The sequence below is a fragment of the Argiope bruennichi genome, chromosome 2 (genome assembly GCF_947563725.1).
Source record: "Argiope bruennichi chromosome 2, qqArgBrue1.1, whole genome shotgun sequence".
NCBI classification, from domain to species: domain Eukaryota; kingdom Metazoa; phylum Arthropoda; class Arachnida; order Araneae; family Araneidae; genus Argiope; species Argiope bruennichi.
Window position 1 is genome coordinate 41,265,156 of NC_079152.1, and position 18,059 is coordinate 41,283,214.

General features: G+C 26.6%; 1 protein-coding gene across 1 annotated transcript in view; it reads left to right on the forward strand.

The window, feature by feature from the left end:
• The window catches only part of LOC129962173 (inactive dipeptidyl peptidase 10-like), a gene marked incomplete at its 5' end in the record, with an annotated part of 691,141 nt that overhangs the window by 583,884 nt on the left and 89,198 nt on the right, over positions 1-18,059 (forward strand). Inside the window, 3 exons of the mRNA XM_056075911.1 lie at positions 3,233-3,307; positions 7,607-7,659; positions 7,748-7,829. Coding sequence (XP_055931886.1) covers positions 3,233-3,307; positions 7,607-7,659; positions 7,748-7,829 — 210 coding nt within the window. The remainder of the gene's footprint in view (positions 1-3,232; positions 3,308-7,606; positions 7,660-7,747; positions 7,830-18,059) is intronic.

Consider the following 18,059-nt stretch of genomic DNA (forward strand, 5'->3'; position numbering starts at 1 on the left):
AAAACTAAAGCAAATAAATAAGAATAAATCATTTACAGAAGTAAATAAAGATTGTTACATTTCACTTACTTCTTGAATAGCTCTTTTCTTCCATGTGAATGCGATTATATTGAGGCATATAGAATTAATATAGACCAGTTATAGATAGTTATCAATCCATTTTTATTCAATAAAAATTATAAATATATGACTAAAAGCGCATTTTTCAATTTAATGACAAAAATAGTAGATAATTAATTGAAAATTTCTGAATCCAAATTACAAATTCTAAAATGAATTTGGAAAAAGTTAGTGAAATCTTACTACATTTATATGTACTTTCTCAATGTATTGTGAATTTTTTTTTTCGTATATTAATAATAAAAATTAGTAGAGAAAACTTTCTTTTCTTTTGTTTATTGTACATTATATTGAAATGAAATGTTAATCCATACTTTTTCCCCAAGAAATGAATATAGTATTTTTTAGCAGTAAAAGAAAGACCATAAAAAAGTCATAGATGAATGAAGTCAACAAATGCAGCTTTATCAAAAAATGATAAAATCGAAATGAATGACCATATTTTACATAATTTTAATACTGAACTATAGAATAATTTAATAGCTTAATTTTAAATTCAGAAATTCATTTAATATTAAACTGTTAAATGAATTTGTAAATTCAATACATTATATTGAAAGAATGTGAAATAAAATATTAATTTATAAATAGTCAATGGATTTTCGTACTTTTCAGAAGCAGAAATTCGAAAAGTAAAATATAAATATTCACAAAACTATAACTTTTATTCTCTAGACAACTATTATTATTTATTTGTGAAATATTGACTTTAAATTTTTTAGTGATTTCAGAATTCACCTGTGGTTGCTTGTCCAACAAATATTGAACTGCAAACATTAATTTCTTTTCTTGTAGCTTTAGCAATACAATGCATAGAAATTGAGTATTTGGTGCATTAATAAATACATTATTTTAATTTATTTGAAACATTATCTGCATAATTTATTTGAAACATTGTTTATATAATTTATTTGAAACATTGTTTATATAATTTATTTGAAACATTATTTAAAATTATGCGACTACAAATAGTACCAAATTTAATAAAAATTATTATATAATATCAATTTATATGGAATTCTATTCAAGTAGGAAGAGTCTGTAACATTGATATACTTCTATTCGAAACCTGAAAAAAATATTTTACCAGCGGCAATGATTAAAATTAATATATTATAAACTAATATAATCAGTTTTAGTTATAAATTCCACAATTTGATACTTACAAAATTTTTATTCTTAAAATACTATAGGTATTAACTTGTTCCAAAGCAGTTTCTGCTCTTGATACAAAGATATACATTGAGTGCATCTATAGTTGTTTTCATAGAAATGTCTAAACACGATTGTAGAACAAAATAAAATTTATTTTGCTAGTATTTCTTTTGCATCTTAAATTATTTTTTTTAGTTAACCGAAAATGTGTTTTTAATCAACATTCAAAATTTTTATAAGCTAAAGTGAAACATGTGCCATTATGAAAATAAAATATGAAATAAAATTTACAGATATTATAAGACACTCAAACTTAATAAAAAATTAAATAATGAATTAGAATTCTAATTTTTTTTCCTCATTAGAAGTCTTTTAAGACATAAAAGCAACACAACAAAACAAAGATATCTACAATAACATGACAAAAATTGTCTAATTATTTCCTCACATTGACGAATTATTAGATTATTTTAAAAAAATAATTCTACGAAAAGGGATGTCATTTTTAATATGTTCCTGTCACAGATAACTTTAATAAAATATCTAAATTTTGAACTGATATTTCCATAACTCATATATGTAAACATAAATAAGCATTGGTATTATTATTTTTTTTCCTTAAAAAGGAAATTACACTCCGTCACCAAGTATAGAAATGATTTTTTAAAAACTTTTCACCCTCTTTTACTCGAGCTTTGCATGAGCAAATGTGTAGAAGAATTTTCATCGCTGGATTGATTAAATTTTGAACAATCATATGACAAGTCTTTTAGTGTCAAATCCCTTCGCACTTAAGACCTCTGGGTCTATTTTTAAGGTATTCATTTCCTTTTTTTATTTGATTTGTTGTTTAAAAATCTATTCGAAATATTCCTACAGATATCTTGCAGCGATTAAGTTTTTCTTCTTTCAAATGTTTCTCTGTTCTAGCACCTTATTCAGTTCTTTTAATCCCTGCTTTTCCGAAATGTCGGCATAAATTCTCGATTTTATAGCTACTTTTTCCTTTTTTTCTACTACTCTAAAATCAACATATTTTGAGAAGAAGAAGATCTCAGTATTCAATTCTGTTGTTGAAGCTATGTTTTTGAAGGATTTAAAGCTGAATATAGTAGGAGAAATCTTGTTGCTGCATATGAAAGGGTTGCATTTATTTTTTTTTCTTCCTCTAAGGGGTTTTCAACAGTTCAAACAGATGGTTCATAAATATTGCACCCAAAAAATCTACAGGAAAAAATGCTAAATTATTAGAAGTGCATATTTTCCTTTTTGAAAATGCACTGGAAATATGTTTACTTATGTAAGATTCAAAATAAGAAATTTCTAAAGGAATGTAACTGATTTTGCAATCCATTCTGAGACATTTCTGATGTAATAGAATTGATACTACTCTCAGATATGCAGGTTCTATCAATCTTTTATCTATAATTTATCATCATACTAACCTGAGAGAAGTAGAAATAAGCGTATCAGATATATAGAAAAAGGACACACGGACACAAATGTGAAATGGGTATCTTCTTTCTATAATCAAAAAATATGATTTACCTGAACTGCTTTAAAACTTTAAACCGTCCAAGAAAGTATATCTTGTATGTTGCGCAGATTTTCTGAACCCTAAAAGTTTAATTAAACGAAGAAATTATAAAATATAAAAATTTACTTTCTTTTAAAACAGCAACTCACTAAACATGAATGGAGAACATTCCATAAGCTAAAGTTTATAGAAACTATTTTTGAGAAGGAAGGTAAATTTCTTGATTCCATTTCATTTTTTTTTTTTTTTTTAATTTTGAACTATACCAATGTTCTAAAGAAACAATCTTACTCAACATCCTCCTACCTTACATGTTATAGTTCCCAAATACGCCATTTTTAATATATTATTTTAGTATTTTTATTAAATGTAACTTATTTATTACAATGTTTCGTCAATAATTGTTGAAATGTATTTCAGAAGGAAAACAGGGTACAGAAATACAGTATGTCTGCGGATCAGAAATATGTTCTTCTTGTCTATGATTTAAATCGGGTAAGAACTTTTTTATTTTAGAATTATTTAAATTTATTTTCAATTTTTATATTTGTGATTGAGAAACAATTTACAAAATAATGCATTTCTATTTGAATCCATTTTTAAAATTCCTTGCACATTTATAATAAAAATTACATCGATAGCATCAAATCGACCTTTTCTAATAAGAATTTTATGTTAAAGAAATAAGAAAAAAAGTATAAAATGCTTATAAAAACTTAAGAATATCTATGAAAATATTTTTTATGTAAACATTCAAATCGTCAAATAAAAAAAAAATACTTCATTTGTTTTAGAAAATTGCATTTTTATTTTATATTTTTGATCTGCATTATAAAAAAATGAAAGATAAATATGTTAAAAATCAAGTTTGTACTTTCATTTAAAATTCACTTTAAACATTTCCTTGGATTAAATGTTTTTAGCTCTCAGATATTTTTCGATTTTATAATATGAAATGAAAGCATTAATTTTTCCGATTTAATACATATCCTTTAAAAGAAGAACGAATGTTATATTTAAATAATTTTAGAAATAAATAAATGCATTTTTGTAAATAAAATGATTTATTAAATTTATAATAAAGTCAAAATTATTTACAAAAGTACCGACAATTTTATTTTTTGATTTTATATTTTTACAAGAATAACTTCTTTTACTCTTTTAATCTTTTGGAAAAATAATTTAGTAGAAAAAATGATACTTTACACTTTTTAATGAAATATCTTCTTCACAAATCGGCTTATATATTTATTTTTTATGTATGGAATTTTTCTCAGGTGTGTTCAAAATAAATATCAATGTATTCAAATGTAATATCAAACTCTAAAAAGTTTTGTAAAAATGTACCAACAAAACATTTTAACAATTCAAATGAAAAATATTATAGTGTACATACTAAATAATAATTCGAATTGTAAACTATGCATGCAAAAGTGGTGAAATTAATTAGCGAAATTTGTCCAATTGTAAAGGCAGACGATTTTGTCTAATCTTATTTTTCGATCTTTAAAAAAAAGGAAGAGGCGCAGAATATGATGACATATCAAATGAATTATGAAAAATGTCATAATATTAACGTCAATGATGACATACCAAAAAATCATAGGATTTTTATGCGAAATAAAAATTGTCGAAATGATTTTAATTTAATTTTGATAAATAATTTAATAAATTTAAATTTTTTTTATAAATTTAATTTTAATTTAGGAGAAGTCTGTAATATTTTTTTTTCATTAATGAGGTACACGGGAACAGCATTTTTAATATTTCTCTGGGAGTAGATGGGAAAACGAAAAAAAGAAAAACAAAATCACAATTAATGACCATCATTACTAACAGTGGCTTGAACTGTTGTATGAAAATAGAAATCGACGAAATCAGGCAAATAATTTGAGCTACTTTAGATCTTTGGTTTGGAGATAGTATGTAAATGATAGTATGTAATGAATGAAATTAATTGTTCATAAAAGAGTCATAAAATTTCATACCAAATAAAAATTGGCGAAATCTACATAGTACTTGGGTAATATTTCAAGATTTTTTACTATAAAGAGGGTTCAGAAAAATGTCTTTTTGAGACTACTCTTGAAAGTGGATAGTATTGAAGAGAGACGAACTTCAGTTAAATTATATTTAGAAGTCGTGAGTTTCCCATACGAAATGAAAAATTCTCGAATCGGCTCAGTCTTTAGTGTAGTGTGCTTAGATTTTTCTCCGTAAAGAAAATACAGTGAAATAATGTTTTTGAGATTTATCTTGAAATTGAAGAATGTTCGACAGCAGACGAGCGTTAGATACATTATATTTACGAACGGCATGCGTTCATATAAAATAAAAATTGTCGAAATCGAAGCAATATTTGGGGCAATATGTCGAGATTTTTTTCCAAAGAAAGGATACATTGAAATAATGCCTTTGAGATTTCTCCTGAATGTGAATAGCAGACGGACATTGGATATATTATATTTAGGAATCATTAAATCCATATAAATCAAAAGTTGATGAAATTGATACAATGTTTGAAGGCTGAAAAACCTTATCATTTTCCTCTTAGAGATTGTACTGTAGGGCAGTATTTTAGAGATTCCACATAAAGGAACAGTGAATGAATTAATAAACAAAACGATGGATAATTTATTTCCTATATAGTATAAACATGTATATCACTCAAAGATATGACATACAAGTCCATTTTAGTTGAAGTATGCATTGACACATTTTTTCTTATAACTTTTCATGGACACTTGATCCTATCTTCTTGGATCTATTATTTAAAATCAAATCGATTTCATAATTATAAGGAAAGTCAATGAATAAAATTAGCATTTTTATAAAACGTATCCTCTTTCTAAATGAAATTTAACTAATATAGTTAATCAATTGACTCGCATATTGGATTCTGAAAAAGTTTCCAAAAGAGAAAATCACATTCCATAAATGTAGTATTAATAACTGCAAATGTAATATATATCAATGATAGTTTTAATGGATAAATAAGTTGGATATTGTAGACATACATTAATTGAAAAAAATTCATTCAGTGGAAAAATAACGTCTCGACGTTTACTTCTAACACTTTTAAAGAAATGTTTATTGTTACTTCACTAACCACTGCAGAACAAGCTAATGTTTTTCTGATTTCATTTTCACTTGCACTGTCTTCTCTTAATTATCTCCGCAAACACAGAGGGCTAGTAAGTATTGCTAGAAAACATGGTCATTAACAATTTTGCTCATCCATTTTTTTTTATCTTTATTAAAAGTTAAAATGGAGATTTATTTCGTGATTGCAAATCTTGGAAAAAAATATATTCTCAATTTGCATATATTGCAATCTGAAATTCCGTAATAAAATTTAGTGCTTTTCCAATTAATTCCTGCTATAATTAATTGGGATTCTAATTGTAAGAAATGCAATTTCCAATCCTATTTTTACAAAGGAAAGCTCTTATTGCGATTCAAACCACTTTAATTGGTTTATCTATATTAGGTTTTCTTAGTATTTCATATATATAGTGAAATGGAGTACAGAATACTTATATATGTACAACAGTTCAGGATAAAAATACAGTCTTGACTTTCAAAACAGATGATTAAATAGTAATTATTTTAGCTATTTAAAAAATGAGGCATTAAAAATTCAATGGCTCTAAAAAAGTAAATAAGTTAAAGATAGATTTTAAAAAGGAGATTACATTATATTTAGCTTAAATCAAAAAAATATGGGACACCTTCGGCCTCAGACTGATTGGCAAAGTTAATAATGATGTATCTCCACACATCTAAATAATTTCTTACTAAAATTCCTTTCTAAGTCGGTCTAAAACAGTATGAATTTATTTTGTAGATGTTTATTACAACATCTTATTTTAAATTGGCATTAGTAATAAAAATCTCGGTTTATGACATGTTGAATTTTATGCATCCTAATACTTTTGTAAGTAAAAAGTGAAATGTGGGCTGATGATTGCTTCAATATCTATTATAATTAATCAGCAAAGAATATAAATACAATGAATATACATAATTTTAATCTGAAAATTTGTATACTATTTTGTATACTCTAAGTCAATATCTATAGTATATAAGGTAATATAGAAGTATACATAGTTTTAAGCTGAAAATTTGGCAATATATATGCTTACGTATTTTTATTTTTTTTATATAACATTTCAAATACTTGTCTTTTCAATCAACTAAAGAAAAATAAAATGCTGGAAGTGTTACAGCCTAGCACAAACTGAATAAAGATGAATTCATTTTGAAAGCAGAAGGGATTGATACAAATGCGAAAGGAAGTATTGGTAAATATTTAAATTCTTTCAAGATATATATTTCGGTTGACATCATAAGTTTAGGAATATTGAGAAAAAAAAATTGTATACACTTGCCTGAATTTACAATTTATAAGACAGAATTCATTCTCAAAATATTTTCGAAAAATATTTTGTGAAATTAAAGTAGAACATTTGAATTTCGAGCATATTTTCTTAAAGACTTTTACGCAATAAACTTTTATTCACATTTTCTTTAGAAAAGTATATAGCAGTACCAAAGTATACCTTCTACATATTAGGATGTGTTGTGTTAACTTAAAAAAAAATTAAGGAATGAAAGAAATTTTCCAAAAGTTAAAAAAAAACAAGTTTTTGCATCTGAATATCATTTTTTTTTCTTTTGAGGACAAAATATTCATAAATATACTAATATTTATGAATATTTATTTAGTATTTATAATATGTATGAACATAAACAAATCCTAGTTCAAAACCTAATGTTTTTTTTTCTTTTTAGATATACAGATATTCTTTTGATGCCAGGTACAAAATATATGACTTAGAAAACAAGTAAGCATTTGTCATTGTCTAACAAAATATCAGTTTTTTTTGCATACTGATTTGAAATTTCAACTTGTATGCTTATGTTGTATTTCAGAAGAATATATCATCTCTGGCCTTTGAACAAATTCGGTGAAAAAATCTCTCTCGCAACATGGGGACCCAAAGGAAATCAAATGGTAATTTTATTTTTTTCCTTTTCCTTCTTCATTCAAATTTGTTATCTTCTTTCAAGAATCGCATATTTTGTTTACAAAAAATGTTCTCAAGTTTGTTATAAAATTTCGTTATTAAACTCGGTATTTCATTACAAACCATGTAAACGTACAAACCATGAACGTTTACGTACGTAAACGTAAAACGTTCATAAACAAATTTCTCTCAAGTTCAGTTTCCTTATTGAAGTTCATGTAGAGGCCGATGGTATTTCTGCGAATGATAAGGAAAATGAAATAATAATTGCGGTGTAGCTAATGAAAATGATGCTAAGCAATTCTTATCATTGCAGTGTAGCTATAAAATACTGTTTGACTATGAGAAGAGACATGGAGTCTCCCCACTACCAACGGTATAACATCGCGTTTAGTGTTCAAATCTAGTTTTGGCGGGTCATGACCCGCGCAGTTACAAAAGGGAGCAACGCTAGAACAGAAGATCGCCAACTTGGCGTGTTAGTAGCAAAGCACTGAACAGTATATGATTTAGTCAAGGGAAATAAAATTAAGATTAGAGGGAATAATGAGTAGTTTGTTTTGCTTGCAATACATTGATTAGCAAGTGAGAAAATTTAATTATCATTAACAAAATTACCAAATTATCTTCAAATATAGAATATGTATAAAGTATAAAATTTGCAAATAAGAATACTTTCTGGCTCTTATAATCGGAAATTGAATGACCTCCACAAAAATAGATGTATTGAGATTTTGTTTATATATGTTTTGGAGGAAAAAATGTTGAATAAATAAATATCAAGATGCTTCTTTCTTTTCCAAGTTATTGAGAGAGTATTAATGTTCTTTTTTTTATTCTATGTAATTAGACTTATTTCGGTTCTACTACTTATAAGTAGATCTAATTAGTATATAAGAAAATACAGTAAATAGTAGAGGAGAAATTATTGAAAGATGATTAGAGATTTCTCATATTTGTTGAACAAAATGCCTGATAATGATTCTAATTTCAGTTTATCTAACCACAATGCACAATGATAAAGTGAAATAGTAACTTGTGTATGTGCCCCGGTGCATATAAAATGACATTAGAAGCGTATGTCAACTTTTAAGGTTTGTGGGCGGGGTTTGCGTGCTTGGAGGAATTCTGGAGACGTCATATACATATTTATATTTCGAGTGGAGGAAAATCTGGAAAATTTTGGAGACACCTTACCCACATTTATATTTCGCTTGAAGACGCCTTATTCATATTTATATTTGTCTTTAAGGAAAAATCAGGAGAACTTCCGATCAATAGAAATAGCGTGGTCAGTTTATTGCCATATCGTACGGCAACTTATCAAATTTTGAATAATGCTGATTAAGGACATACATAGAGATCAGAACTCATTGTTCCGATTAAGGTTTCTCAGTCATGTCTTTCCATTCTACACCAGTGTGTGACTGTGTATAACTTGCAGAAATTGTGAAATTATAATAACTTATTAATTGTACCTGCTGATATGTAAAGAGAAAAACTAATTCATATTATAGATAGACATAAAGAAAGTTTTTACTGGACTGTATCATAAGGTATCTACTGACATTTATGTTTGTATAGAATACTATAATCACTTGCGTCAGCATAAATAATTTTAAATCTATCGATATTACAGAGGGTTTCGTGCAAATACTGCATAAGTTCAGGATATTTCGATTACTAACTTCCCACCCCAAAAACTTAGCATCTTATTTTAATAAACTCATTTAAAAGAAGTAATTATTTTACAAAACATAAATACTTTTTTATTTCCATTTATTGAAAGACAAATTTAAATAGCCTTCAAATTTAAATTTATTTGCATTTTATCTGAATGATAAGAAAAACTATGCATTTTAAATTTATCTTTAAATGAGGAATTTACATACATTGATATAACAACCTTATTGTCTGAAACAAAAACTCTATAATGAATTTAACTCAAAAGGACGATTTTTTTAAATATGAAATACATTAAAGCTTCATTAAATTTTTCTGGATGCTTCACCAAATAAAGAAAATCTCTCCTTCATTTTTTGTAAATTCATCAAAAGATTTTTTTTTTTTTTGCAAAATAATATATATTATTACCTTTAAATGAGAGACGTATCTAAACAGTTTCAAGATATAAAAATAAATTAATTTTAAAATTATTTGAATAATAAGAAATTTGTATTCTTTGAAATAATATTCATAGTTTTTCATTAGTTCTTAAAACTAAATTCAATTCTGTTATCTTCAAGATAATTAACTTCCATTAAAATCAACAGTTGTTCCTTCATACCAAAAATATTTAGCTCGTCTGATAAATTTATTTAATTTGTGGTAGCTTATGGTTAATGTATTCTTATACTCGGAAAATTTATATGGCATTCTTTAAAGTTATAATATGTTCTAAAATCATTTAACAAAATAAAGAAGTTTGAAATTAGGAAATTTCGTAAGGTGCAATCAGTAGTGCTGTAATTATTTTCTCCTTAAACTTTCTCTCACCTTATCAGTAGTTTCTTGAGAATAAAAGGAAACCGTTAATCTCATTAGCTCATTGTTTTTCCTTTTACTTAAAACTCTGAATGTATGAAAAAGAATTTTGCATTATGTTTTTTTTCATCATGTGTTTTCTGGATATCTAAGTCTGCGTTTTCCAAATTTCGTGTTGGAGATCTTTTGTTCCAGTTTGTTAAATATCATGTTCTTTTTCTTTCGTGCAGATGCTATTTTTTTCATCACACTTTATACTTTTATTCTTTTAACATTTTTTTTTTTATTCTTTATACTTTATCCTTTTTTCCTTTCTTGCAGACACTGCTACTTTTAGTTTCTTTCTCGAGAAATTTTTCTTCTCTATCCTTATTCAATATCTTCGTTAAATGTTCCACAACATACTTTGTTTAAATAAGTAGGCGCAGAATTCGACGTAGAAGAAAAAGGGGGCATGTAATCCCGTTTCTGCTTCTTTTGTCTTTCAACCGATATTAATTTTCTTTCTCTTCTATTACATAGCAACAGTAAAAGGGATTATTTATTTATTGCCCGGAGTTGATTGTGTTTATTAAGCAAAATTTTTTATGCAGACATTTTTTTTATTTCTTTAGACAAATTGTTTTATTTATTACTCACTTCATTAAATTAACCTGTTTGCATTGTGGAAATAAAAGAAATTTATAGCTGTATTCTTAGTATTGAGAAAATAAAGCAAATATATATAAAATGCGGGTTTTTTATATTGATTGTCCCAAAACTTCAAATTTCTTTTTTTCTCAATAATCTATAGCACTTTTTCATGATATTCTTTATTCTTACGCTTGGGAAAGAATAGTAATATTTGCGAAGCAATAGCATATTTCTTTTTTTTTATAGCTAATTGTCAGACTTCGGGGCAGAAATCTTTTGAATAAATAGCATTTATATGTACATCTATATCTCAGAGGTAAACTGTCTGAGTGCAATTTTTTTTGATTTTGATGTTTTTATTGTATTTTAAAGGGCCTCAGTTTTAGATGGATGAAATATCGTAGGTATTTGTTTAAAAGAAGCGGTCACCAGAATTAAAAGAAAGTGTACTTTACATTGCGCTATGGAACTGATTTTTTAATAATTGTAGTATTTTTTTTCTCTTACAGTATATTGTTTTTATCATTATTTTTTTTAATTCTAGATTTCCTTGGTTATCTTATAATTTTAAACTAGTGATTCTCATATACATAAAAATTTATTTCGGATTAAATTTTAAATTTAGTTTATATTTAGTTATAATTAAATTTTATATTTAGTTCAGTTATTTTTAAATTTTATCTATTTAGATGTCTTTCTTAAAAAACTCGATTGTATACAAAAAAAACAAAAAAAAAAAACATTTATTTGTAACTATTAGAGCCTTATTTCTATCTGCTGTCACACTGACAATGTCATACAGCGCCATCTCGTGATTTTTTTTTTGCAGTTGCATTGTTGCCATAGAATAGTATTCATATGAAAATAAAAAATACTCATATGTAAATAAAAATAATATTTAATTCGTATCTAAATATTTTCTCCAATTAAACATGACTTTACAAAAGAAAACAAAACAAAACTGCAAAGTGAAGCTTGGTCTCCCAGTACTAAAATTATTATAACATATTCAAACTCAACCATTTAAACATGATATATAGTTAAATATATTGCCATAAAATTCAAAAGAATTTCTCTAACAATATTGAAATTTGAAACTCACATATTCCTTAAAAGAATTTTGGTTTTCTTAATTTAACTTCTTTTCTTCAATTGAGTTTCTTTTAACATTTAAAGTGGCATTTGTTTACAAGTTCATAGAAAAATTGTCTTTCCATTGTCTGAAATTTTTAGGAAAAAAAATGAAAATCGTACTTTTCCTAATTTTTTTTTCTCTTAACCTGCAGACCATTTTATTTATTCATATACTAAAATTATTTTCGGTTCTTAAAAAATAAAGCCTATATAAACCCCAAAATAAATGAATTTAAAATTTTTAAATATCTATAAAACAGAAACAAAAATCGATAAATCATTCCAAAATTTGTATCATTCATTAAAAAAAATAATATATTAGGTCTTAATTTTTTCTCCAATATCCAGTTTTAGCTTGGATCAATTGTCAGCATCTTGATAACATTCAATAGTATTTACTGTTCGCCAACGGATTCTGAGGCGACCACATTTCGACGACTCCATCTCATTAAGGTGTGAGACGCGGAACGATTAATGCATTTCCGGTATTCCCTTTGATCTTGGATTCCCCTATTAGATACTAGTAAATGTAAACATATCCTCCTTTTATCGAATTAACCCATCCTAACGCATGCGCAAAAGCGCGGAGGGTTTTACAATCCGTTGCTGAACAGTACACAGTTGTTCATGCTTATATAAATAACCATTTTGCTTTTCTGACATGTCAAATGATTCGCATTTAAAGAAACATATGTATAAAATAAACAAAGATTTATTTTAACACCGGAGATTATTCTCCTATTTTTAATAATTTTCTCATTTGACATTTCTTGCTGAGGGAATGTCGTGAACATGAGGGTTCAGTGGTGTTTCCTATTCTTATCATTCTCCCAATCCAAAAAGGCGAATCATGTTTCTGGATCCCTTTCGGAGTGATGGTTCGAAATTACCAATCTCCAGTAATTGCAGGTTCTAATCGCTAGAAAGAGGAGAAGAAGATAAAAGGGGAGAAGAGCGAAACACTTTCTGAGGGCAATCGATTGCATAAATACGTTGGAGGACATCTAGTTCATGCATTAAGACATGAGCCCGAACATAGAGAAGTCTTCGATAGTGGCTTTCTTTCTCACATCGTTCTTTCCTATCATTAAAGTGTCATCAATATAGGAAGAAGACTGTTGGAATGAAGCAATCACTTTTAAAGTATAACTTTATGTGCTGGCCAGAAGAAAAATGACAGTTAAAATGCAGTCAGAAGAAACCGGAATATAATGTTCCTGAGGGTGTGGGATATTATATTAGTTTCAAAAAATAAGTCTATATTATGAATGATGTGTATACTTATTAACGTTAGATAAATTAAGACAAGAGAAAATTATCATTAGACCATGAAAGTAAGTAATTCAGTATGTGCCGTGCAGGATTTACTGCAAGGATGTAAATAAACGTAGTTAAGGTGAAGTTTAGGAAACTTGGATTTTTAAAAATCTGGATTTATAAGAAAATATTTTGAAGATATGAGAAACCAAGATTTTATCTAATTCTCTTTATTTTCTTTGCGTCGAAATGGTTCCTATAAATTTATAAATTAGATATATTAAGTGAAAAATATTTCGAACCTTTTTTTTTTTTTTGATATAATTCTTTTTATTGAAGTAAACCCATTTTGAATTCATATTTGCATTACTACAATTATAATCATATTTAAAATAATTTGCAGATAAAAATTAATGTTTACCTTTAAGAGGGTATCGCATTTATTTAAAAAAAGATAGGTTTTAGAAAAGAAAATTAGCAATTTTTTTTAATCTAAAAACCAGTTATAAATTGCAAGTAACTATTTAAAGGCATTTATTTAAGAATGCAAGTTACTTCATTGCAATTTCAGATTTTAATTTATTACATCATTCAAAAAATTGCGTGTGGTCTGGTAATTCTTCAAAAATTAGTACTGGAAACTGTTCCTCTTTGTACATTTCATTGAAATATTTATCCTGTATATCTATTGTAAAAGGGTCTGTATTACAAAATAGTATGGCCAATCAATTACCAAGAATGCATGTCACTTAGAGTACACCTATCTGCTAACTTCCTGTTGTGTTTTCTGTAATCACGTACTATTGTTAATACTAGATGCTCATGATGTTCAAAATAAGCATTCTTTGAGAATATTTTGTAAATAATATGCTTAACATTGTCTGGAAGCTGCCTGGAAAGAAAAATCATTTTTTAGAAATGTTGGGCCCCATTCTGGCAATTCAATTCAATTTTTTCATTTTCTCAATTTTTTTTAATGCCAAAGGACCTCAGCTAAACATTGGAAGAAATTATATAAGCTTTTGAAGAATCTAACTTATATGTTAGATAAAAAGTTTCACTTTATTCCAGAGCTAATTTTGAATTTAATTTTCAAAAAGTTTTGAGAAAGTGTTTACATTGTATTTTTTCAACTTTTTTGTCAAAGTGATGGGGGGGGGATTATTAAACGAAATTTATGCAATTTATAAAAGATTTTAAAAGCTATTGTACTATGCCAAAGCAATGTCAAAATCGATTTCTAAAAAAAATCAATTTATCCGTGTGATCAATCCAATCTCATGCACATATAATTTTTTTTGAAAAAAATTCCTTCGTTTGAAATTATATAAGAACTTTGAAGAATATTTTTTTCTGCAATTTTAAATCAGAATCCTTTGGATAATTCCAACGAGACAAAGCAGGTTGTCTGTCAGAAAAAAAAATGAAGTCATTTCTTTCTTGTTATGTTTTTTAATAAAACGAGTGGCTTAATTTATTTCTAATGGAAGTTTAAATGTTTTTTTTCTCCGTTACTTTGTTTCGGAAGCTCATAATAAATTTTACTCATTTGTAAATAATTTTCTTTGAATTGATGTCTTGCTTCAAGAAAGAAACACAAGCCTTCACCAAATGATACAGGCAGTCATTTTTGAAATTCAATATCTTGTTATTCTAAGTTTTTATTTTATATATTTGGTTAAGAAAAATATTTCGAACTATTTATTAGTCTCACCTCTTTATTTTTTATCGCCAGAATCATCTCCTTCATTTTCAAATCTGATCTTGCACATTTCCCCTTCTTAGACCTTCTTCTTTTTTTTATCCCTTAAAGAGAGACAATGGAAGCTCTAAAAAAACAGGGGGATGCAATATCATTAGCAACTTGAGTGTCAACCAGAACGGCATGTACCTTTAGAATTGGATAGCAAACCAAGAAACAAGTTGATACATGTTGCAATCGTTACTATTCCTCAAATGATACAACGTTATATTCTTTACTTTATTAGTTAGAAGAAAGAAACGTGATATTTAACTTACTGTACAAGACAATTCTTACTGTACGAAAATTCCCCCCCCCATCGGTCCCCCTCCAAATGAAATGCAGATGACCATTTAGTTCAGTGGCAAACTCTAATATTCAGATAATAGCTATTAGTGGTTAGCAATTACTATGGACCAACGGCGAGAACGCGGTATTAGGCATGTAAATAAAATCTGGGTCCTACATTCTAAAAGAAAAATTAGTCCTTTGATTTCTTTCAAGATATTCCAATAAATGATAACAAATTTAAATGTAATAAACTATCAGTTTCAAATTGTAATTTATTTACTGGAACGTATCTGATAATGATGCTTTGTTGTTAAATATATGTACTTATAAATAGTGTTACATTATAAAATAAAATTATCTTCAAAACTGCATCATTTTTATTAATTTAAAAATATTTTTAGCGCTCATTTTAACGGATGCACTGTCTCTAAAAAGCCATTAAACTTGCTCAATGTGCAATAAAAACATAAAGAGCGTTTGGAATCGAAAATTTATTTTGCTTTTTCGATTTCAGACGCTCATTAAAAATATTCCAAAGAAAGTTAAAAAAAAATCACTACCTTTCGAAGCTTTCATATATATATATAATATTATATAAAGTTTTTATATGTTTTAGTTTTCTCACATCTTATCTGTACAATTATGATTAATATAAGTGAAACTTTACCCACAACTTATGATAATGTTCCATCACATTTAAATACACGAAGTCTTCAAGTTTCCCTGACGTTAGGAGAAACTTCAAACTGAATTCATCATTCTGAAATGAAATGATGCTTTTCAGTATGTTAATCTAATTCCAGTCATCGTGAGTTAATTAATAATGAATGATTCATGTTACCTTTTACAAAATTAATGAAGAAAAGGACGTAACAACGCATCGTTTTATTTAATTACTCTAAACGTTTCTGTTTGGTTTTATATCACATTGTTCGAAATAAATAGAACTTTGCTTTTCTAGAGGAACCAATTATTATCTAGGAAACAAACGTTTTTTACCGAAATTAGATTCTGAAATAATACAGACAAAATAATTATATGTTCAAATAAACATTATATGATGAAAAACTTTCCTTTAAGCCAAAATGCTTGATCTTTACTTTAAAAGAAGATTATATCTTTCGAGGACTCTATAAATAATGGAATTGCTCAATATAATTTTTTTTTAGTTTCTATCAACTTGATATAATTATTTATGCAATAAAGCCTCGTAACACAACTAATTAGCATCTAATGCCATGAAATTTTTAAAGCAGTGAATAAAGAATAGATGTAAAATGAATTATTTTTCTCATTAGCATTTCAGACAACTCTGGTAAAGATTTTGTTTAGATTTTTTGAAGGAGGAAACTACTTCTCGGTAAAATGTTGTATTTAATTTCTCATATTTAATATTCTCAAGCTATATTTTTAATTATTCTGAATATCATCAACCCTTTATAGAATATTTAAAAGAAATGCTTCAAACAATGACTTTAACTCAGTGATATATTCATAGAGAGCTTCCATTTAAGTATAGATAGGCAATCATAATTATTTATAAAAACATTTATAATTTACTACAGGTTTATTGAAATAACTTTTGTCAAAAGAACTTTTCATCAATTTATTTTGTTAAATTAAAGTCAGATTGGATTAATAAAAATTAAATCAAGTAAGTATTTAAGGAAACTATTTTAATTTGGAGTCTTTTTCTGGAAAAGTATTATATTTTGTACTTTATTAGAAATTTGTATTAAAATTTAATTTTTGTGTCATATTTGAATATTTTGTGCATACTTGATATTTACTTTCAGACATTATAAATAAAATAAAGGACCAGAATGGAGAATATTATTCGACATATAAATAACAAGAAAGTATTGTTATAAATAACAAGAATTATATTTATTGACAACATATAAAGACAAAGAAAAATATTATTCGACATATTTTACACGCACCGCAAATGTTTAAATTTGAGGTGCGTGAAAAAATAAAAATTTACAGCATCCCAAAGTACCGGGGCAACATGTTAAATTTAGTGTGAAATATGACAGGGTTTCTTTTTTTGGAAATTTCTCCCTCGTTTAGATTTAAATAATTCATGCATGTATAATAAATTATTATTATACAAATATTTCAGTTCATTGCCTAGATAATATTATAAATACATGATAATACAAATGGAAGTCAAAAATTTTGTATATATTGTTGGCATTATCATGTTTCACAAACCAAAAAATTCTTTTAAACACAGCACTTCGTGTAATTTTAACTTTGTAAGTTTTAATTTTTCTCTGATATATACTGAAAAATCAAACCCTCCGGTGCGTAACAAGTTTCAACAGGATCGGTAAGATTGAATAGAAAGTAGAGAATAATAATGTTCGCATAAAATAACGATGGTTTATTCTATACGAAAAAAGAAAAGAAAAGAAAAGAAAACACAGTATAAAAATGCAGTCAAAACGTAGACAGGAATAATACTTATAATAAACTTACTACTTAAGCATCTAATTGTTGTTCATCAATTGTAATAGTACTAATACAACGCTTTCAGGAAATGTCTTGATGGAAATCTATACCCCTAAAAGAAAATCAATTACTCGGTTAAGCTCAACTAGCAACTGGTCCTTGGCTTTCAATAGTGCCCATGACAGAAAAAAAAAGAAGTTTTAAGAAAGATATTTAGTCT